Raw genomic sequence first — 24,320 nt, 5'->3', positions numbered from 1 at the left:
GATGTGGCACAAAAAGTCTCAAGGTTCTTTCCATGACACACGAGCTGATTTCTCCCCTAGAGGCAGAGGGGGAAACTCATATGGAAGACGCCCCTTTCGGGGCAGAGGGAGATCGGCATAACCAGGGTTCCATAGACTCCTTCGCTGGTCAGTCCTACCAGCGCTCCTGAAGAGCAGCCCAACTGCTTTCCTCTGGAAGCGGTTGAGGGTCGTTTCTCTTTGTACCATTCTGCCTGGCTAACCATTACCACCGACCCTTGGTACAAAAGATAATAACCATAGGTTATCATATCCCCTTCGATCTTTGTCCCGTCCCTCTAAGAAACCTTCCCGATGTTCCACCCTGTCAAAGGGAAGAAGCAGCATTAGAGATCTCAAAGCTGCAAGGAAAAAGAGTCATCCAAGTAGTCCCCCTAGACCAGCTAGGATCCGGATTCTACTCAAGACTATTTTTGGTGCCAAAAAAGGCCAGGGACTGGAGACCAATTTTGGATCTCAGTGTATTAAACAAGTTTGTAAAGGTACAGAAATTCCGGATGGTCACAATTCTGTCTATCCTCCCACTCTTGGAAAAAGATGATTGGATGTGCTCTATAGATCTTCAAGATGCGTACTACCACATAAAGGTGGACAGACCATCAAGAAGATTCCTTCACTTCCGGGAGCCAGTCATTACCAGTTCCAAGTACTGCCCTTTGGGCTCTCTACAGCCCCCAGAGTGTTCACAAAGTGCATGGCAGTCGTCACAGCTCACTTGTGACTACAGGGATTCCAGGTATTTCCATACCTAGACTGACTCATTACTGCCCCCACCAGACATCTATTGGAAGCAGCCTTGGCATACTCTCTTCACACCGCAGGAAGGCTAGGCATAACTATAAACTGGCAAAAATCCATCCTGACCCCATCTCAGCCCATAGAATTCATTGGGGTCCTGTTGAATACAAAAAACTGTAGAGCATCCATTCCAGAGCACAGAAGCCAAAGGATAAAACAACAACTCCTACTGATCCTTTCAAGAGAAAAATCCACGGCACATTCTGTTCTCCAGCTGCTGGGTTCCATGGCAGCCTCTATCACTATTGTCCCCCTTGCAAGGTTCCACATGAGGCTTCTACAATGGCTACTACTCACCCAGTGGTATCCCTTTCAGTACCCTCTATCATCCAAGATTTGGGTAATCCAGAGGTGCAAACAAGACTTAATTTGGTGGATGTTACAGAACCAGTCACAATGGTCTCGCCCCTTTACCCCCCCCCCCCCATCAACAGCCCAAGGCTGCAGTGACCACCGACGCCTCCCTGATGGGGTGGGGGTGGGGGCTGTTTCAGGGAAAGATGGTCCAGGGCACGTGGTCCGAAATGGAGGCCCATCTGCATATAAATGTCCTAGAGCTGAGGTCGGTGCTTCTAGCGTTGCAAGCCTTCAGTCCCCTACTGCTGTCAGGGACTATTGCGATACAATCAGACAACATGGCGGTAGTCTGGTACATCAGCAAACAAGGTGGAACCATATCTTACCCACTTTGTCAGGAGGCCATGAGAAAATGGCAATGGCTACCAACCGCTTTCTCATTGCAACACACATTCCCGGGAGTTCCAACGTGATAGCAGACAGACTCAGCAGGTGCATTCTACAACCTCACGAGTGGCCCCTGAATCCTGTAGTAGCGGCGGAGATTTTCAACCGCTGGGGTCTTCCTTGCTGTGACCTCTTTGCATCCCTGATCAGTTACAAATGCAGCAATTACTTCACCCTGATTTCTCCTCGGGGACAGTCACCCAGGGACGCTCTAGTCCACGATTGGCCCTCGGGTCTACTTTATGCTTTTCCCCCTCATCCCCGGTTCCTGAAGAAAGCCTGCTGGTTGAAGAGCAAAGCAATCCTCATAGCGCCATATTGGCCTCGTCAAATTTGGTTCCCCTTTCTATAGCCTCACCTGCTAGATCAACCATGGATTCTCGATCCAACTTCCTGTGATTACCAGGCAAAATGATCTTTCTTCCCCAGTACGTGACATTCTTATTGTATCTCATAAGTCTTCCACCAGAAATACATATCTCAGCTAGTGGAAAAGGTTTACTATTTGGCTGAAGGAAAAGCAGATAGATCCCTTTTCAACACCAGTGCCGGTGGTACTGGAATCCCTGTCAAGTTTATTCCAATCTGGCTCTTTGCTTCTACCATCCGGGTTCATTTGGCCACAATATCTAATTTTCACAATGGTGTCCAAGAGTCTTCCCTTATGTCACACAAATTATGCAAGACCTTTCTAAAAGGCGTAAATCATTTGAAACCCCCATTTAAAGAACCTTCCCAGCCATGGGACCTGTCATTAGTCCTGCAAGCTCTGACAACGTCACCTTTTGAACCAGCTTCTTCATGCGACCTCAAGTTTCTTTCATCGAAAATTTTGTTCTTGGTTGCCATTAATTCTGCCAGATGTATCTCTGAACTTCAAGCTCTGTGCATCAAATGGCCCTACTTGATCTTTCATAAAGATAGTGTCATTGAGAACTAATCCTTCCTTTCTGCCAAAAGTGATCTCTGAAATGTCCGTTAACCAAACCATTAAATTGCCAGTTTTCTTTCCCAATCATTCTAACAGGGGAGAGTATTGCCTACATACCCTAGACATTCACAGGCAAATTTGTTTCTACCTGGATAGAACTAAGGCTTTTTGCAAATCAGATCAGTTATTCTTGGCCTATTTTGGACCTAGATTAGGATGTGCTGTTCTAAGGTCACATTGACTAAATGGTTAAAAGACTGTGTAACATTTACTTACAAAGAGCACAATATCCCTCTAACTACAGCCATAAGGGTTCATTCCACAAGGACGGTAGCAACTTCTGCTGCCTTCCATGCTAGAGCTTCTTTACTTGACATTTGTGCAGCTGCAACTTGGGCTAGACCTCATACCTTCATCAACCATTACAAATTGGATTTGGCCTCCAGAGGAAGAGCATCTTTTGGTTCAGTGGTGCTCAGGAATGTCCTTCCATGAGAGCCTCCCAGGAATAAAGGTAGCTGGGGACTCTGTCCCAGACGGAAGGAATGAACGAGGATTAACAACATCAGATAAAGAAGTTATGTCTTACAGTAACGTTCCATCTGTATTGTTGATCATCGTTCAGTCATTACGACCCTCCCTCCTTCCCCCTCCTGAGGCTTATAGTGGATCTCACCATCCGGTTCCATTAGGTCATTTGACAAGAGGTAGCCTCTACCTTCTTTTGACTTGCAAACTCAATCTGAGGTAACAGGGAGAGGGGAATTCTAGGTTAGAGTTTAGCTCGAGAGTTTGTGGCTAACGCGAGGTTGGAAGATGGCCAGCTCCGTTCCAAGATCGGAACCGACTACCCAGACGTAATGACTGAACGAGGATCAACAACACAGATGGAACATTATGGTAAGACATAACTTCTTTTTTATAGCTTAGTATGGGCAAAAAAGTGCTAAGTGAAAGACAGACTGTGGTAGATTTTTTAGTTGAGTCAAGAATTGAAGGTGTTAAAAAAATGGATAATTATTAGGGCATGTAAAATAATGCATAATAACCTCCTATAATTGATTAGTTAGAAATGGTTGGGGAAAAATAGGCAGTTTACAAAGGAACAATTGGAAGAAATATGTAGGGCTCCCATGTATGCAGCAAAGTCCTGAAGGATTAGGATTTTTGCATGCAAGTGTTTGAATATGTATTTTATACCTGTGTTGACTTCAGGGATTTGCCCTTGGGTAGAGAAGTGCATTGGAAAAGAGAGAAGTAACTGTGTGTGTGTGTGTGTGTGTGTGTGTGTGTGTGTGTGTGTGTGTGTGTGTGTGTGTGTGTGTGTGTGTTTTTGGGGGGGGGTCTAACAAGTTGGCAGATTTTAAAAAGGCCCTACAGAATACTTTGATAGAAATGTTGGGGAAACAAATGGTAGCAACTAAGGAAATTATTGAGCAAAGTAATGGGATCTAAGTTGCATAGACATAATACGGCATACTTAGTTTAATGCATTTGGCTGCCAAAAAAGCATTTACTTGGAAATGGAAATCAGAATCTGTACCATCTAAAACAGCTGGAGGTGGGATCTTTAAGAAAGGGAAAGAACACATTTCACAGAAATAAATGGCATTTGTGGGAACAATACACGCAGTGGAATATGTAGGGGTAGGTGGCATAGCTTCAATTGAAGGCAGAAATTGAGCAATTTATGTAATGGTAGATTGAGAATCCGTAAAGAAGTACATGTATTGTTGTATGGCAGTCGTAATAATGGAAACTATTCTTGTAATTTTTCTTTTATATTAGCGTATGTGAATGCATGTTGCAGTTTAAAATGTGATGATCAAATAAAGGTATTTTAAAAAAGATGTCAACTGAGGTACTCTATGGTAAACCTAAACGTGCATAGTATATGCATTCATGGAGTCAGCTGGACATGTATTTTTTTCTGTTTTTAAATGTAATTAATTTGTGTAAGTTGTAACTCTGGGTACCCTGAAATGATCAAATTAACCAATATGCTTTGAGCAGCAGTACAATAAGCATATTAAAGTCTGTCATTTCATGAAAAGGTTTAACTGATGTTTTCATGCCAGGCACTAGCCCATATTTCAGGGGTGTGGAATTTAAAGGTTTGAGAAATGGTGGTGGTTCTAGTATGTGACTACCAGCCCAAGATCAGATGTGCAAGTGTAGAGAACTAGACCCAAATTCAAATTGGCAGGTGTAGATAACTAGACCCAAAATCAAATGGGCGGGTATAGAGAACTAGGCCCAAAATCAGATGGGTAGGTGTAGAGAGCTAGGCCCGAAATCAGATTGGTAGGTGTAGAGAACTAAGCCCAAAGTCATTTGTGCAAGTGTGGAGAAATAAGCCCGAAATTAAATGGGCAGGTCTAGAGAACTAGGGCCAAAATCAGATGGGCAGGTGTAGAGAACCAGGCCCAAAATTAAATGGGCAGGCGTGGAGAAATATACTCCAAATGGGCAGATGTGGAGAACTGAGAACTGTACCCCAAATCAGATGGTAAGGTGTGGAGATTTGGCAAGAGCAGCACACTGAATCTGTAGTAATTAAGCAACTGTACTGAGATTCTCTGTGGTTCAAGGAAAGGGTTAGTTAGCTGTACAGAAGAAGCCAAAGACCTTTATTTATTTGACTGTTTAATTCAGTGAGTCAGATACATAATGAGAAAGCTCAGAAAGACAAATATATACTAATGCTATGTGCAGGCATTCCTGTCATATCTTCATCAATACCCAAGTCACCAAAACTTTTCCAAAAGGAAGATAAGAACTCCATAGACAGCATTTTATTAAATGTTGTAGATTTTGAAGACTACTGAAGGAAACAGCCCAATATTGGGACAGTTTGAGAGAGAATCTCGTTATTGAATACTAGAAAGTTGCATTTATTGAAATGTCTATTGAATCTGTATAAAAATCTGATTTGATGGAAAAGCCTCTACAGCATAACTACAAGTGCAAGATTCAGAGGTGAACTCCTCAAGCCACCTGCACATTCTTCACTACTTCTTCAATAACATAAGCCAGCCAAAGTCCTTATCACTTCTTTAATATGCATTTGCCTTACAAACTTGCTACTCAGTTCTATTCAAGACTGTATTAATCTGTCTAGTCCTCCCATCCTACACCTAATCCAGCACCACCTCATTCCCACCATCTCCCTCAAAAACTAACTCCGCTAACAATCCCCCACTAACTTCTTGTTCTTTATAGCTAACCTTAGTCTACTGTCAGCCTAATGTTTTCTACTTAGAGTATATGTTTATTTTGCATAGTTCTGTAGTGTACTTGCTCACTGTCTTTTATGAATTTCATCTAACTCCTAGAGTGACCCAGCAGACATCCACTACTACCTATAGAGATTTCAGGGCAAAGGGAAAGCAGAAATTATTTGCCAGGTCTTTCTTTCATATCACATGGGCATACACTCTCACCTACTGTCAGTTTGAGTTCCTTATCTACCTTACAGCATGTCTTTGGAATATGGGAAGAAACTGGAGCACCCTGAGAAAACAGCCATGAACACTGGGAGAGACATTCAGACTCCGCACAAGGCACCCTAGGAAAAGAAACAAACTGGAGAACCTCTTGCTGTGAAATGGCAACACTCACTGTTGCTCTACTGCCCTGCGCCTTGTAGTAATGCATATACACATACATACACACATACACAGATCTACTTCAGAACCTCGAAGTTTCAAAACTGCAAACTTCAAACGGCCAAGACCTTAAGATCAAAGTTTTGAAACTTCGAAAACGTAATATAAAAAAAAAAATAATTATGTTTTTGCAGGGGGGCTAGCCCCCCTGCACCCCCTGTTAAATAAATGTTCCAACTCTGAGATTGCACTACAGTGAAGGAAACTGTAAATTTCCATTTCCGCTCTGTACTTCTGTCTCCATTCAAAATGTTCGAAGTTTCAAAACTTCGATCTTATAGTCTCGGCATTTTGAAGTTCAAAGTTTTGAGACTTCGAGCTTCTGAAGGGGATCCGCAAACACATGCAACAAATCTCATCTTTTGTACACTGTATTACTGTAGTTTCTATTTTGTGCAGTTATTGTACTTCCTTTCTCTTGTGTTCTGTAACTCCTGGGCTGTGACTGAAATGGATCCACTTTAGATCAGTTCACTACCCTAGTCAGCAAACCTAAATAAATAAAAGCAAAATAAATATGCTTATTGTAGATTTTGTTTAATAAGTATGGTGATGTATATTGGGTATATATTTTATGGTAGTAGAGAGCTTGGAAAAAATATAGTACATCTTTCTGGAAGGCATTCACAGTAAAAATCTCTGGAAAAGTGGCCATGCATCTAATTGTATAAACCTTTGAGTATCCTGATAGACGCTGCAAGTGAAATGGTGTATATCTTTGAAACTTCCATTGTCTTTTTTTTTTGTTTGTTTGTTTTTTTTTTTTTAACCAGAAATTTTTTTCTGTATGCTTTTTGCACTCACGCCTAATGACCATGTAACCTCCCCTCAACTGGACACTGCCTGTTAATTTTCCAACACTGGGGATTTCACCCAGTATGAGTGAGACCTGTTTGGGAGGAACATCATTCAGGCAATGATGAGGGTGCTTTATGCCCTCTCCAGCATCCCAGCAATGTTGCTGTGTGTAATGGCCTTAACCCTTCATTGTTTAGGGACGCAGGTGATCTGCATCATAGCAAATATCCACTGCAATTTCCACAACAGAGTGCATGCTTCTGCAGAGAATGTTACCACCAAGTGGTGACTTAGTGAACCCAGTGCCCACCCCCATCCCATGCATTTACTTCACTTTCCTTTTCCTAACAGATTGTGACAGTGCACAGCTGGCACTAATTCTCCAGGGGGGTCTATATTATGTGTTCGAAACCTTAGGTTATCGAACACCTAAAGGTCGATCACTAAATGTTGAAGTGTCAAAATCATGAACATCCGTTTCCACACAGGGAAACAATGCCGTTGGCCAAACTAAAAAAAAAAAAAAAAAAAGGTGAAAGCAGAAATCAAGTGGAGGACTTTGCACCCCACCCCCTAACTATATACCAACTCCGAGATCGTTCTACATTGTGAAAAGGGCAAAATCTGCATAATTGCCAAACAACTTGTTTCCCTGTGTGGAAATGACTGTTCGCGATTTTCACACTTGGACATTTAGAGATCGACCTTTAGGTGTTCGACTACCTAAGATTTCGATCTCCTAATATAGACCCTTCTCCAGGATGACGTCATTCATACACCCCTACCAGCTCCTTCAGCTGCCCAAGCAACCAAATGAATTCACCTGGGCCATAGGCAAGACTTTGTCCCAGTATACCTCCAGAGCTTCCTGTTTAACAGAGAGGATTATAACCAGCTGTCTTAGAAAAGATTGCTGGCAATTTCACTGTGGGTCACAGCACTTTTAGTTCATTGATATTCTCATGCTGTAAGACTCGAGTCATTTAATTTAAAATATTCTGACTCTCAAAGTGCACTGAATGTGTGTTCCCAGTTGTTTGATGTCTCTTCCTCCTCCTTCGTACTGCTCACAGCGGTACTGTAATTCTTGCTAGTGGTGCAATATTTCTGTCCTTTCCAGCTTTCTGGTCACTCACAGTGCATTACATTAGTGCAGGGTACTTGACATCCACCCAAAGCACAGAGCTGAACTACCCATGACAATAACCCTTCCTCTATGTCTGTGTTGTCGACTGACTGAAAGTCTGAAAAACTATGAGCATAAGTCATGCAAATTCTGATTTGTCATCAGGTTATGGAAGTAAGCTGTATGATACCTGTGAATGCCTTTATTTTTAGACCCAGTGCTCTGAAGACAGTACAGGTTTGATAAAGCGGAAGAATTCTTGCTGGCAATGTTTAAATTAGGATGTTACACTGAACTATTATAGGGGAGCTGCCATTATTTGTATGGCAGTCAAGGCTGTAAGGGGGACCACTAAACCTGTAGTGACATTTTATCAAAGACAGTAAGAATTGCCTAGAGGCCGTAAATAGATACTGCATTTCATTCATTATATCAGGAGAATTATGAACATGTTGAGGAGGGCTGTGACCACCACCGACATTCTAAGTGCATATTTGAGGGTCTGGATATATGTCAGGCTACTGGAGATAACTTTGTACAGTCGAGACCTGGTTTATCAAAAGTGCGTCTTAATGAAAACATGGAATCTAGTTTAATGATTGCATGCAGATACTGGGGTTGCTGTATAAGGAAGAGATTCTTAGACCGTGCTGCAAGCTTTATTGTTATGTTAAGGAATGTGGGATACTATGTGGAAGGGAGACTCCATGCATTTGTTAGTTGTTTGATTTTGGAAGCTGTCATTGCTATGTGTTTTATGCTGCAGTCCAAGAATGTGGTCTAGTAAAAACTCCTACAGATTATGTACTGTTCAGTGAAAATATTTTACATCTCATTGAAGTGTGTTGCATTCTAGGCCAAATATGAAATCTGTCCTACCCGGCCAGCAAGTTCTGTAGCCACATTGAAACATGGATCACTGTGGCCACAGAACAGCTAAACATTTAGGGTCACATTCTCTTCTGAACTCTTGGCAGTAAAACAGCCGCAGCACATTTATTTGAATAAGCCATTTCCATTTCAATTGAGAAGTGTAAAAAAGGAAGATGTCTTTTACTGCATCTTGCATTCATCTCATGCAGTAAAACTTGTCTTTCTCTGTGAAGTCATGATTATAGTGTCAGTCACTATGTGACTGGTGTACTGTGTATATGTTATAATGTTTACAGGAGTTATCTTGTTCAGTACATATAACTAGTAGCAAACAAATGTAAGTGCTAGAGAGTATGGGATTATTTAAAAAAAAAAATAATGCATTTCTCTCTTAAAATGCCATCCATCCATTCACAGCATAATGCACAATGGTGTGGTCTCATTTTTGTCACAGTGGGTTAGGGTGAGCTCTTATCATGCTGCTGAACTGGAACAACAGAATGAGTATATTAAAAAAGTCTTGCTCTGTGAACATTATCAGTCTAACTACAATAACATGCTGGCAGGCACTAAACAATATTGCAGCAATATTTTTCATCGGAAAGCTAATAAATTAAAAAGGGACTGTGATGAAAATCTCAAAGGCAAGGTGTATCCTTTTTCGGCTGGTCGGCATGGCAACGAGGCAGGTTCAACCAATCAAGGACGCGAATTAAAAGAGGAAGTGATGTCACCACCAAGCAGTTATCAGCAACAGCAGATGGATTCCCGTTTAGATGGCGGCCCCAGAAGAGCCAAGAGACTGAAAGAGAAGGGATAAAGCAGTTATTCAACGACGAACAATGCCAGGAGATTTGTGAAGCAGGGAGCGAGACCAAAGCATTACAAATATCAGCATCAGCGCCAGCAGTATTATCGGCCGAGGAGACATAATGGGCTCCCTGGGTGAAGTAAGTCTGTATTTTGAGGCTGAGCTCGCTAAATGTTTTGACTGTGGACATATCAACGAGTATATTGATGGTAAAGGGAAAAACGGACATAATATCAGTAACAATAAACTGAACAACAAGGACGTTGAGTGTGTTAATAGTGAACATGTATGCAGTAATGAACAAGTGGATAGTAATGATGTCTGTAATGAAAATGCACAAGTTGAATTTGATGTTCTGTTTGATGTTTTATTAAACCTGGAATACAATGACAGTAGGAGTAACCCTGATATTATCACTAATACGCTGGGCAATTATAAGTTATACAATTACTCTAAAAGGGCTTTGGGTGTTATGCATGCAGATTTGTTATCTAAAGGCTTCACCTTTGTGCCAGGTAGATGTGTGATTTTTGTCTGTCACCTTAATTGACCTGAAGTTGTTCACACGGAAAATGAATTTAAAAATGTGGCTTAAAAGTGGTACCATGGAAACATTTGGGCCAGGTTTAAAAAGGCCTAGTAGTTTTAATGCCCCTGCCAATAATATAGTAGCAGTCTATGAAAAAACATGTGAAATCGACATTAGGGAAAGATTTAAGAGCAAACAGAGGTACTGCAAAAGCAATTTATCCATGGAGGAGAGAGGTGTGTTAGCTGAAATTGACCAAGATAGGGATATATGTATAATGAAACCCGATAAGGGAAATGGGGCAGTGATAATGGATAAAAATTATTACTTTGACAATATGACAGTGCTTTTGATGGATGACACTTACAGTGAAAGTAACATTAATGAGAGTCACATAGCTGACTTGTTGTTGGATGACTTGTTATATTAGGGGCAGGTTAATGAACATGAACATAGATATTTGAAAAATGAACATCCTATGGTTTCCAATATATTTAGAATATCGAAAATACACAAGGGATTAGAAAATTTAAAGTTCAGGCCTATAGTGGATGGGAAACGTGCTAAGACTTGTTTCATTAACAAATATCTTGATTGTCATTTACAAAAAGGGCTGGGCATGTTTTCCTAAATTACCAAAGATTCATGACACTTTTTGGAAAAGTTAAGAGAGACAATTATTACTGAGGACACAATTTTGGTTACGGTGGACGTGTGTAATTTATTTTCTGTGATACCCCATGTAGTTGGATTAGAATGGTTGGAACAACAGTTGAATAAAACCCAGTTATTTGACCAAGACCAAATTAATGTATTTACTATGTTAATGGAGGCCGTGTTGAACAACAGTTTCTTGCATTTTGAGGGACAGTTCTATCAACAGCTAACCGGTGAGGCTATGGGGGCTGCATGTGCCCCCATATATGCCAACTAATGTTATGTCATACTGGGAACAAGAGTATATATTCCCTAGTATATTTATGGCCCACATTAAGCATGATACGAGATTCCTGGACGATATTTTAATCGTTTGGGAAGGGCCAAAGGATGTGTTGGGAAAATTTCTTGTATACATCAACCAGACGGTGGAATTATTTAAATTCTCCTATGACTATCGCTCTGAGATGATATCCTACTTAGATGTGAAGTTAAGGATTGACAGAAGGAATAAGTGTTTGGTGTCAGGGATACATAGAAAAGCTACCTTCTCAAATTCTTATTTGGAATTCCATAGCTAGCACCCTTACCATCAGAAAAAGTCTATAGTAAAAGGACAGTTGGTAAGGGCAGCCAGGATGGTTAGTAACAAGTTGGAGTTTCTTGGTGAAACCGACTATGTAATAGGTTTATTCATGAAGAAAGGTTACCCTGAACCCTTGTGTACTTTGGTTAAAGAAGAAATCATAAGGAAAATGAATAAAGATTTTTATAGACCCATTTTAACAGGAGTTGCAGCAACAATAATGAATAGGAATGTGCAAAGGTATTGGGGACTGAACAGTGATGGAAAGGAGATGGAAAGTAGTTTGATGTTCATTACTACATTTAATCAGGATGCTGAATGGGTTACCCAGGTCATTCAAAAAAACTGGGGGCTGTTGCAGTTGGATAGGGATGTTGAACATAGATTGGGAAGAGCCCCGAAATTTGTCTTTAGGAGTGATAGATCCTTTAAAGACATTTTGGAGATGAGTAGACGGATGGGATCCCATTGCACCAATAGAACAATAGGTAATTTTAAATGTGAAAGATGTGCAATATGTAAACACATAATGGAAACTGGGAGTAGGTTATGTATTAATGGAATTAGGGTGCAATTTCATGGGCATTTTAATTGTTTAAGTCAAAATGTGGTCTGTATGGCTAAATGTGAGCATTGCCTGGCATTTTATATAGGAAAGACTAGTAGGCATTTTAAAGATATGGTGTACGAACATTTATTAGATATTAGAAAAGGGAAGCCTACTAATGCCTTGACTAGACACATTTCTGCACATCAGGGACATGTTTTTAGTTTTTTTGTTTTGCAGCAATTGGTTAAGGATGTGCAAGGCAGGGTTTTAGACGTGCATCTTGACATTTGTGAATTAAAGTGTCAATTGCGTCTGGACGCAACCAATTTCCCAGGAATAAATGATAATGTGAGTATTTCTGCCTTATTGAAATACATTTTAGGGTAGATACCCAAGTTATTTAATGGGCTTGTGGTACATATTTTAATGCACATAATTTTGTATTGTAATTTTGCATTGTACTTTTACTGCGTCTTTAAATGGTTTTATTGTGATGTCACTAATTTATTTGCAATTCAGATTAAGGGGAAGGGCGTGGGTATTTAATGGTTGGAATTTCAGTATTATGTTGTTCTGAGGAAGTCCTAATAGTGCTTGGATGAAAGCGCTAAACCTGTTGGCAAAGACTGTTGTTGGTTGACAATAAAAGCTTGGAATTCAGTCGCTGTGGCCAGTGGTTCTTCTGTTATTACTGTTGGACTCTTGGTTATCTTGTTTGGTGTGATAGTGATTTGAGCCTGTCCACACAGGACAGGTGTTAGAGGCCATGAATTCTCTTTGTGAGGTATTTCTGTGGCCTTTCCAGTTGGTGCAGATATTTGGAGAGGTACATACCAAACAGGACGTTATACTCTATTATTGGTCTAATGATGGAGGAGTATAGAGAGGTAATACCCTCCTTTTTTCTGGATGCAATATCTTTACTTATGAGATGAACCAAGTAAAAGGCTTTTGCTTGTCACATCCGGGACACTTCACCAGTTGATCTTGCTCTTGTGCTTTTTGCTTCAGAATAATGAAGGACCTCTGTTTTACCACATAGTCATTCTGTTTTTGCACAAAAATAACACCTGACATTTTTATTGAGAGTTAGGTCCTCAGAGGTGATAATGTTGCAGATGAATTTAGTTTTTCCTCCTCTTAATTTTATTTTTTTTTGTCATTTTGTATTAGTACACACAGTTTTTGTCATGTAATTTTATGTTAATGTTTCTTATTTTGCAATAACATACAAGGAATGAAGCAACTTAATTGTTTTTGTTGTAGGATCATGATGTCCAAGAAGATAAGATTTTCCTGATTTCACTGCTGATGGCTGAGACTGGTGTGCACTCCATTGCGTATGCTTTTCCAAGGGTTCGCATCATCACCACAGCTGTAGACGAGAAAGTCAATGGAGAGTTTCATATTATTCCAGGAATAGGTACGGCCGAATAAAAACTTTCTTGCTAGTTTATATTATTTTACTTAGCAACAAAAATACTTTTTTGGTAGTGGTAATAGCAAATCTTTTTTAAACTAAATATTTTTCAGAGTTCCCATGATACTTGAGTAAAATGCACACATCATTAATCTGGACATGTTTTTTCCCTGCCTGCTGACCATCATGTTCCACCACTGATTGGTCCTTCTCCACGCCATGGGTGAAAGCTGATAGTGGAGCCATCATACATATAGCATCTGCGGTTTTCTCTTTTTATTCGCCTAACACTGCTGCCTTGTGGCTGACGTGGCAGTCACATCACAGTGAGGGGCATCCTACGTTCTTCCCATGACATGTGCTTCTGCACACACAACTCTGAGAGGTACCATCACTGGCTTTGGATCTTCAAGCCCTTGTCCTCTGGTAAGTCTTGGTGGCCATTTCACGGGAGCAGTCAACAAACCAGGACCATCATCTCCCTCCCTTCAGGATGGGGTGGGGTGGAGTAACCTGCTTACACCCGTCCTTCCCTGCATGGCTCTTCAAGCTTCCGAGCCATCAGGGCTTTATCCTTCTGCGACAAAGAACTGGAGGTCATCATTCATCTGCATATTCACAAAGATTGTAACAATGTAAAGTTCTTTTGTAAAAAGGACCTAATAATTGAACTAAAAGGAAAGAAAGCTGAAAAAAGTAGGTTCAGCAGTTGAAATTTTAAGGAACACTTGTACATTGTTAGGATCTCTCCATCCTCCTCCACCCCCAAAGCACATGATTTAGATTCTAGGTAACTAATGTGAATCTAATCCTGAAACAGTTTTGACACCTCTGCAAAGCTTCCTCGCCATTTAAAAAAAAAAAATTGCCAGTCAGTGTCAACTGCAGATTTGTGAAATTTCTGTTCCTATCCCCCACAATGAGTTGCATCTTCATGTCCTTCTGATGTCAGGTTCCTCCAGTAAAAGTCCAGTTGCTTATATCCTTACCCTGCCTCTTACTAATGCAGTTTTCGCCCTTCTGCAGAAAAAAACATAATCTTTCTTTTGCTTAGTTTTTGTCCCACTCCTTTTCTGCATGTTGTTGACCTCCATCACATTTAAAACTTTTTGAAAAAATAGTTTGCAGAGAGAGGACTGACTGTAAAAAGTACAGTTGTGTAAAATCTTACCATAACAGTAGATGTTCTTGCCTTTACCGCAGCAGTGTTCATACCTTATGGGATTCCCTGCTGTGGAAACCCATCGTCCAACCAGTCTACCAAAGCCTGGCATTGCTTTAAGGTACGTTGACCATCATCTAAATGCTTCTCGCATAGCGTAGGGCATAAAGATGATGTTCAAGCGTACCATCCTCAGAACTGATTGCCCCAGTAGGAACAGCAGTATAAGGAAAGCCAAAGAGAACCTGCACTTCCAGGAGGGAAATAAAACTAGGGGGATGGAGGGAGGGGGTGAATACTTCAGCAGTGAAGCCAAGGACATTTAATGTTATGGTAAGATTTTACAAAACTGTACAAAACTGTACTGTGTACTTAAATTCACCGCTGCAGTATTCATAACTTATTTGAGATTGCCAAAGCTCAAGAAGAAACTTGGGAGGAGGAAGCAGCAGTAGAACCCTCTAAGAAGCCATGAAGAATGGCATCAGCAAACCAGCTCTAGATCTGGAGATACCATCCAACTTGTAATGTCTGATAAAAGTATGCACAGAAGTCCAGGTTACTGCTTCAAGAATAGAATTAGTGTTTGAGCCCTTGAAAAAAGCACCAGAAGAAGCTGCAGCTCTAGTAAAATGAGGCTTTACAGAAGAAGGAAGGCTTTCGCTTTGTAAAGTATAACAAAAAGAAATGGCCTTTGAAATCCCCAGTCCTAAAGACCTAGGATGAAAGGAAACAACTGATCAGATTTTCTGATAGCTTTAGTTTTATCCAAATAATAACTCCGCTGTCTATGCACGTCTAAGGTATGCAGCACCCTCTCACTGTCAGATTACAGAGAGGAGGAAAAAGTAGGCAAATTAATAGACTGATTGTGTCAACTCTTTAACCACCTTGGGCATAAAAAGATTAGTGCTCAAGGGCACCCTGTCCTCTTGGAACATCAAAAAAGGTGGACAAGCCATAAGGGCTTGCAACCCAGACACCCGTCTGGCAGAAGTAAGAGCTAACAAAAGAACTGTCTTCCAAGAACAATGTTGCAAGGAAGCTGAAACAGCAGGCTGAAAAGGAGCCTGAGTCAGTTTCTCCAGAACAAAATTAAGATCCCAGGGAGGAAGAACAGGCTTCCTGTGAGGTCTAATGGTAAGGACACCTTCAAAAAATTGCCTGGCCTCAAATCTAGAAGCTGAAGGAGGAGTTAAAGGCAGACAAGCAGAAAGAGCTGATAAGTGGGCCTTAATAGAAGAATAGGCCAAACCAGCACTGAGCAGCACACACAAATGAGAGAACCAAAGGAACATCCACAGTAAGTGGGTTCAGGTTACAAGAGAGATACCAAATAGATAACCTCTTCCACGTAGATAAGCAGGATTTCTGGCCTCCTGCAGGACTTGCAGCACGTCCACAGAAAAAAGGTGTCTATGAAGAATCCAAACCCTATCACCCACAGTGTCAGTTGAAGCGTGGACAGTTGGGGATGGATGGGAGATCCCTTGTCTCATATGAGTAGATCCACCCTGTGATGTAACTTCTCATGTTTGCCCTTGGCTAGATGCAAAAGTAGAGGGAGCAGTGCTGTTGTGGCCAAAAGGGGGTCACCAACAGGATTTTGGGAGCATCCTGTTGAATGTTGAACAGGACTCTCTGAATGAGAAGGGCAGGGGAGTGCATAAAGAAACATCTCCTTCCAAGGAAATGAGAAGTTGTCCACCTTCCACACCAGAGGACCTGGGACTGTGGCAAGAAACAGAGGAAGTTATCTACTCTGAGGGGAGGCAAAGAGATCTACTTGAGGAGTACCCCACTGGTGAACAGTGTCCAGAAATACATTCCTGTGAAGCATCCATTCTCAGGATTAAGTGAAGGACCTGTTCAGAGTGTTTTGCCGCAATGTGTTCTGATCTGAAGGAATATAAACTGTCTAAAGTCACTTGAAACTTAGCAGCCAGATACCAGAAGTGCCAGCCTGTTTGTTGATATATTACATAACTGTGGTGTTGTCTGTGAGTACCTTGAGAAGCCCCAGAGAAAAGAGGATGAAAGGCCTGAAGAGCCAGCATAAGAGCTCCTTTCTCTTTGATGTTTATGTGCTCTTTCCGGTGACGAGGCGACCACACTTCAGGGGCCAAAAGTTGCTCCCCATCCCACATCTGAAGCGTCTGTGAACAGATCCTGAGAGGGAAGAAGAGGATGAAAAGGGAGGCCTGGATTCAGAGACAGCTGCTGAATCCACCATAGAAGTTCCTTCTTGAGACAAGGAAGAAGAAAAACTGTAAAGTCTAGAGGATGAACATGTTGAGTCACACCGACCAGTGGAACTTCCTCATGGAGAGTTTGCTAAGTGGGAGCATCAGAATGGTGGAACGCATGAAACCCAGCGCTCTCAAAAACTCCCTGGCTGTAATGGAGGCCAAGTGAAGAAGCGTTTGAAAGTAAGAAATGAGAGTTAAGGCCTTTGGAGGAGAAAGGGATGCCAGCATTGGCACCGTCTGAATCTTGCAACCCAGAAAGACATGATCCTGAGGAGGAGTCAGGAAAGACTTTTTGAAGTTTATCGTGAGCCTCAGGTTTTGAAGAAGAGTAAAGACAAAACTAAGATTTTGCAAAATGACCTCTGGAGAGGATGCCTGAATCAGCAGGTTGTCCAAGTAAGGAAATAGTTGGATCCCTTGAAGCCTGCAGATAGCAATCACAGGAGCAAGGCATTTGGTGAACACCCTTGGAGCAGTAAAAAGGCCAAAGAGCAAAGCTCAGAGCTGAAAATACCAGGAAGCAACAGAGAAATGCAAAAACATCCCGAAAAGAGGATGGATCAGAATATGGTGATAAGCATCCTTCAGATCCAGAGACACCAGAAAGGCTCGAGGGAGCAAGAAAGGAAACAGGGTTTGAAGGGACAACATCCAAAAAGAAGGCACCTTCAGAAAAGTGTTTAGATAAGACAGGTCTACAGTTGGTTTCAAAGTGCCCTCTTTTCTGGACACTAGGAACTTTGAATAAAACCCCTTCCCTCTTTGGGACACAGGCACCTCTTGAATAGTACCCTGAGACAAGAGATCTCGAAGAACCTCTGGGGGAAAAAAGGAAGTTGTTCCCAAGAAATTTGAGGAATGCCCATAAAAGGAGGATGGGAAATCCACAACATGAAGTACCCCTGATGAATGATTGACAGAACCCAAGAATCCTGAGTGATTCAAAGCCAACTAGGAAGAGAAAGAGGAATGCGGCTGGGAACCGGTGGATAGTCAAACAGCACCTGGTTTGTCAGGAAAGGAAGGCTTTTGAATCCCTGCAGTCTGAGTGGCCTTAGCAGGAAGAGCCTGTTTACCACCCTTTTTACCTTTAGCAGGAGGGCGAGATTGCCTATGAACAAAGGCTGGCTTAGAAGGCTAGTTTCTCTGGAATTTAGGAACAGGAGAAACAAACACATGTTTATGTTCTTGTAAGGCCTTCCCCTTATCCTGACGACACTTAAACCAGCAGCTGCTTCCCCACACAAAACTTAATTATCTAGAGGAACATCCATCAACTTAGCCTTAATATCATCAGGCAAAGGTTGAAGCCTAAGCCAAGAATTCCTCCTCATTACTTAACCAAAAGCAGCAGTCTAGAAGAGGCATCTGCTGCATCATAACTACATTTGATGGAATGACAAACTACTTGAGAGGAAGTCCCTAGTAAGGAAAGAGCAGAAGATTTACTCTAAGTCTGGAAGATCATAAAGAAGCTGACATGCCTGAGAAAGAGCAGCCAGCACATATCCTAGATATATGGGTCCGATAATTAATAGCCCTAAAAGCTAGGGTAGCCGAAGTATAAATCTTCTTACCCAGCCTGTCCATGGTTCTGCTGTCCTTGTCAGAAGGCAGTAACTTGGACGAAGGAAGCAATTGAGATGACTTTCCAGAGGCAACAGACACCACAGAGGGATCAGCAGCAGGACATTTGATCAAAAAGGAACAGTCCTTAGGCACCCTATAAAACCCATCAGACTTCTTGGGAGCAGGGGCTAGAGAATCGGTGGCTTTAGAGACATTTTGAAAAAAATATCCAGTAAAGCAGCCACAACAGGAGGAATAGCCGCAGGTTTAGGAGATTCCATCTGCAGTAACGCATAGTACCTGTTATGGATGTCAGAGACCTGGGCACAATCTCACTTAAAAAAAATTCCATCATCTTAGAGAGACTGTCCCCAAAGGAAATTTCCTTGGAAGGAGTATCTTGACTGTTAGATTCCTCCTCCTCAAACCCTTAGTCTAAAGGAGAAGGAATCTGGGGTAGAATACATAAGGGATTCTTCATCAGAATCCAACTCTTCCTCAGAAGAATTCAATTCCCTGGGCCTTTTAGGTGTAGAAGAGGACCAAGAAGGAGCAGGAACCGAAAACTCCTTAAGGAGGCCTTACTACAGTCTTCTTCTTTTGGCTGCTCCGGTTAGGGGTCACCACAGCGGATCAACTGTTTCCATTTCTTCCTGTCCTCTGCATCGTGCTCTGTCACACCAACCACCTGCATGTCCTCTCTCACCACATCCGTAAACCTTATCGTAGGCCTTCCTCTTTTCCTGTTACCTGGCAGCTTCATCCTTAACATCTTTTTCCCAATATACTCTGCATCCCTCCTCAGCACATGTCCAAACCAATGTAATCTTGCCTCTCTGGCTTTGTCTCCAATCTTTCCAACCTGGGCTGACCCTCTAATATACTTATTCGTAATCCTGTCCATCCTCATCACACCCAGTGCAAATCTTAACATCTTCAACTCTGCCACGTCAAGCTCTGACTCCTGCCTTTTTGTCAATGCCGCTGTCTCCAACCCATATAACATAGCTGGTCTCACTACCCTCTTGTAGACCTTCCCTTTCACTCTTACTGGTACTCGTCTGTCACAAATCACTCCTGACACTCTTCTCCACCCATTCCACCCTGCCTGTACTCTCTTCTTCACCTCTTCCACACTCACCATTACTCTGAACTGTTGATCCCAAGTACTTAAACTCATCCACCTTCGCCGCCTCTACTCCCTGCATCCTCACCATTCCTCTGTCCTCCCTCTCATTCACATACATATATTCTGTCTCAGTCCTGATGACCTTCATTCCTCTTCTCTGTAGAGTATATCTCTGCCTCTCCAGGGTCTCCTCCACCTGTTCCCTACTCTCACTACAGATCATAATGTCGTCTGCAAACATCATAGTCCATGAGGACTCCTGTCTGATCTCGTCTGGCAACCTGTCCATCACCATTGCAAATAAGAAAGGGCTCAGAGCTGATCCTTGATGTAATCCCACCTCCACCTTAGACGCATCCGTCACTCCCACCGCAGACCTCACCGCTGTCACACTACCCACGTACATATCCTGTACCACACTTAACTTCTCTGCCACTCCCGACTTCCTCATACAATACCACAACTCCTCTCTAGGCACCCTGTCATATGCTTTCTCTAAATCCACAAAGACACAATGCAACTCTTTCTGACCTTCTCTGTACTTCTCCATCAACACTCTCAGAGCAAACATCGCATCTGTAGTGCTCTTTCCTGGCATGAAACCATACTGCTGATCACTAATCATTACCTCCCTTCTTAACCTAGCTTCCACTACTCTTTCCCATAACTTCATGCTGTGACTGATTAACTTAATCCCTCTGTAGTTACTACAGCTCTGCACATCACCCTTATTCTTAAAAATCGGTACCAAAACACTTTTTCTCCATTCCTCAGGCATCCTCTCACTTTCCAAGATTTCATTAAACAGTCTAGTTAAAAATTCCACTGCCATTTCACCTAAATACCTCCATGCTTCCACAGGTATGTCATCTGGACCAACAGCCTTTCCATTCTTCATCCTCTTCATAGCTATCCTTACTTCCTCCTTGCTAATCCACTGCACTTCATGATTCACTATCCGCACATCATCCAACCTTCTCTCCCTCTCATTCTCTTCATTCATCAGCCCCTCAAAGTACTCTTTCCATCTGCTCAACACACTCTCCTCGCTTGAGTACATTTCCCTCATTATCCTTTATCACCCTACCTGCTGCACATCTTTACTAGCTCGGTCCCTCTGTCTAGCCAATCGATACAGGTCCTTTTCTCCCTCCTTAGTGTCCAACCTTTCATACAACTCTTCATACGCCTTATCCTTAGCCTTTGCCACCTCTCTCTTTGCCATGCACCTCATCTCCATATACTCTTGTCTACTTTCTTCATCTCTCTGACAATCCTACTTCTTTTTTGCCAACCTGTTTCTCTGTATACTCTCCTGTACTACTTCATTCCACCACCAGGTCTCCTTGTCCTCCTTCCTCTTTCCAGATGTCACACCAAGCACCTTTCTAGCCATCTCTCTTACTAGCTCTGCTGTAGTTACCCAGTTATTCGGTAACTCTTCACTGCCACCCAGTGCCTGTCTTAACTCTTCCCTGAACTTCACCTCACAATTACCCTTTTTCAGTTTCCATCATTTGATCCTTGGTGCTGCCCTCACACTCATCCTCCTCTTCTTGATCACCAATGTCATCCTACAAACCACCATTCTATGCTGCCTAACTACACTTTCCCCTGCCACCACCTTACAGTCTCCAATCTCCTTCAGACTTGGCCCTTCTACATAAGTTATAATCCACCTGTGTGCATCTTCCTTCAGTCTTGTATGTCACCCTATGCTCCTCCCTCTTGTTAAAATACGTATTCACCACAGCCATGTCCATCCTTTTCGCAAAATCCACTACCATCTGACCTTCTCCATTCAGTAAAGCATTAAATTACCCATCAGTAAAGGCCTGCCACTCACTTTGTGGATCCCTAGGAGCAGAAGAAACCTGTTTAGTTTTCTGTTCCTTTTTTAAGGGAACATCCACCCTAGAAAACAGAGAAGGCTGTGACTCAGGATGGCATTCCATAACCATAGTAGGAACTTCTTCCTTAAGAATCTGTGGATTCCCCCACCCCCCTTAGACCTCTTGGAAACAATTAACTTTGCTTCCCTCTGAATGTTTAAAACAGACACCTGCAAAGCCTCGTTGGACGTGCTGCTTGCCAGATCCTCACCGACCTCCAACCCGGATGCACCAGACATCCGACAATACAGCCAGGTGAACCTCCGGGTTTGTAATGACCTCAAGAGAAACACCCGGCAGAGGATGGACAGCAGAAGATTCGGTTCTTACTGTTTTTCACCTTCTTCCCTGATGGCTGAAAATTTGGGCGGGAAGTTTCATCCATAGTATCGTTAGCAAGAAGATTAAGACACACTGGTTCTCAAGATGCAATGAAAGGGAAGAAAGCCTGCTATGAAGGGTTTTCAGGATGAAAGTCGTGACAAATCGAAAAAGATGCATCATTGTGAGAAACTCCTAGGCAAAAAAGGCACTTATCATGGCAGTCTTTATGGGGAATCTGTCTCCCACACTGGCATTTACCCTTCCTGGATGACATTAACCCCCTCCAAATACCACAAAACTTTCAAGAAAAAGAACAAAACCCCCAACTGAGTACCTATCTGCAACGGTGAGGACTTCAGAAAACAGGAGTAATCACCAGAATACAAACATACAGAAAGAAAAACGGCAGAAAACGGATGGAGGCAAACAGACCGGTTAAAAACAGCATTTGGACTGGTGGCAATGAAGTTCTGAGGATGGTATGCCTGAACGTCACCTTTATGCCCTACGTTACATGAGGAGTTTAGGTGACATTTAGTGTACCTTAAAGCAATGGTAGGCTTTGGTAGACTGACTGGATGATTGGCTTCCACAGCAGGGAATCCCATTTGTTATGAATACTGCAGCGGTGGTCTTTTAGGGACACTCAGCATGGCATGGCTTCAGTACATAGACATCTTTTATACACTGTCACTAATTTCTATCTTTTCAGGTTTGGATAAAGGTACTTACTAGAGCATTTTTAATTTTTGCTGGGCGTCTAATGAAGTGAACCATTTTATGTGTTATGTAAATTGAAGATGATGGGCTTGACTCAGGCTTTGCCTGTCTGGTTTGACAATTATCGCAAATGAAAAGCATTTTAAATTGCCACTTACACTACTCCTAGGTTTATAGGTGTGTACTAGGTTAATGGCACTGGAGCCTTTACAAGCCTAGCCCATAGGATTACCCTGACATCATGCCACCCGACATTAGTTCCCAGGCCTCTGTCAAGTAGAGCCACTGGAGTGATCCCCGGGGTGAATTTTCTATTTCCCATCCACTCATCAAGATTTCTCTTGAAGAGGGCCAGTGAGGCGCTCTGCTTGACATGTATGGGAAGTCTCTTCCATAGCATGGGCAGTCCCTGGGTTATGAACCTGTCCCTCCAGCTTGTTCTGTTGATTGTGGTAATGAGGTTGAGGTCTCTGGAGCATGTAGTGCGGAGGGATTCTTTATATGTAGCATTTCTAACATTGGGTCAGACATGGCTTTGTAAGTCAAGCAGAGATTGCCTCTAAGTAGGCAATATGAGTCTAGAAAATAGTTGGAGATTTTTGAGTCTGTCCATATAGGACAAGTGTTTAAGGCCTAAGATCCTCTTTGTGAGGTATTTTTGCGGCCTCTCCAGTTGTAGGTGTCTAGTGAGGTACATACCAAATGGGGCATTGTACTCAATGATTAGCCTAATGAGGAAAGAGTAGAGGGAGACCATGACCTCTTTCTTCATGGATGCAAAACCCTTAGTAATGAGATGTGCCACATAGAAGGACTTTCTGACCACAGTGCCAATGTGATGGTCAAAAGAGAGGTTTCTGTCAACCTGTGTTCCCAGATCTCTTATGACGCCTTCTGTGTTCAGTGGACTACCATCGATGTGGTAATTCATGAGAACCGGGTTTTTCCCAAAGGGGATGACGACACATTTTTTGGCATTGAGCTTAAGGCCATGGTTCGGACACCAGTCATTGGTCTCTGTAGGATGTCAGCATCACTTGGGGAGTTAATTATGGCTCCCAACTTGCAATCATCTGCGAACTTTGTCAGCCAGAGTTCCTTCATGTTGGCCTGGACTTCAAAGAAGTAGATACTAAACAGGAGAGGACCCAGGACCGAACCCTGTGGGACTTCACTCGTGACTAATCGGCAGTCTGATTTGGAGTCAACTACTTTCACACTGGGGGTTCTATCTGTGAGCCAGTTTGCAACCCACCTAGTGATATAGGGGTTGATGCCTAGCTTAGTGAGTTTTTCTATGATTCCTGAGCGAGGAATGGTATCAAAGGCCTTGGCCAGATCAAGGTAGGATGTATGAACCACCTTGCCTTCATCCACAGCTCTGGTGACCAACTCAAAGAAGTCAACCAGGTTGAGCAGGCATGATCTACCCTTCACAAAACCAAACTGTGTGGGATCCATAGTTTGGAGGTTCCCTATATCTTTGTTAGGTCCATAATGATGCATTCCATAGCTTTGCATATCAAACTTGTCAGGCTAATGGGGCGATAGTTCCCAGGGTCTGTAGTCGCTCCTCCTTTGTGGAGAGGGATGGCTGTAGCATGCGCCATTCGGTAGGGACAAAGCCCGAGGTGAGGCTGTGATTGAACAGGGCACACAGGTGAGGTGCCAGTTCACTCTGTAGTTCATGTAGAACACACTCAGAGATATTGTCAAGTCCCATAGAAGCTGTATTCTTGGCTTTG

General features: G+C 42.4%; 1 protein-coding gene across 1 annotated transcript in view; it reads left to right on the top strand.

The window, feature by feature from the left end:
- Positions 1-24,320, top strand: part of LOC122805378 (uridine-cytidine kinase-like 1) — a 1,023,926-nt gene that overhangs the window by 876,172 nt on the left and 123,434 nt on the right. Inside the window, exon 14 of the mRNA XM_044075479.1 lies at positions 13,377-13,533. Within this exon, the coding sequence (XP_043931414.1) occupies positions 13,377-13,533 (157 nt within the window). The remainder of the gene's footprint in view (positions 1-13,376; positions 13,534-24,320) is intronic.

This window comes from Protopterus annectens, chromosome 6.part1, assembly GCF_019279795.1.
Source record: "Protopterus annectens isolate FY-2018-M chromosome 6.part1, PAN1.0, whole genome shotgun sequence".
NCBI lineage: Eukaryota > Metazoa > Chordata > Ceratodontiformes > Protopteridae > Protopterus > Protopterus annectens.
The sequence above is the reverse complement of the archived record's forward strand: the minus strand, read 5'-3'. Positions and strand labels throughout refer to the sequence as shown.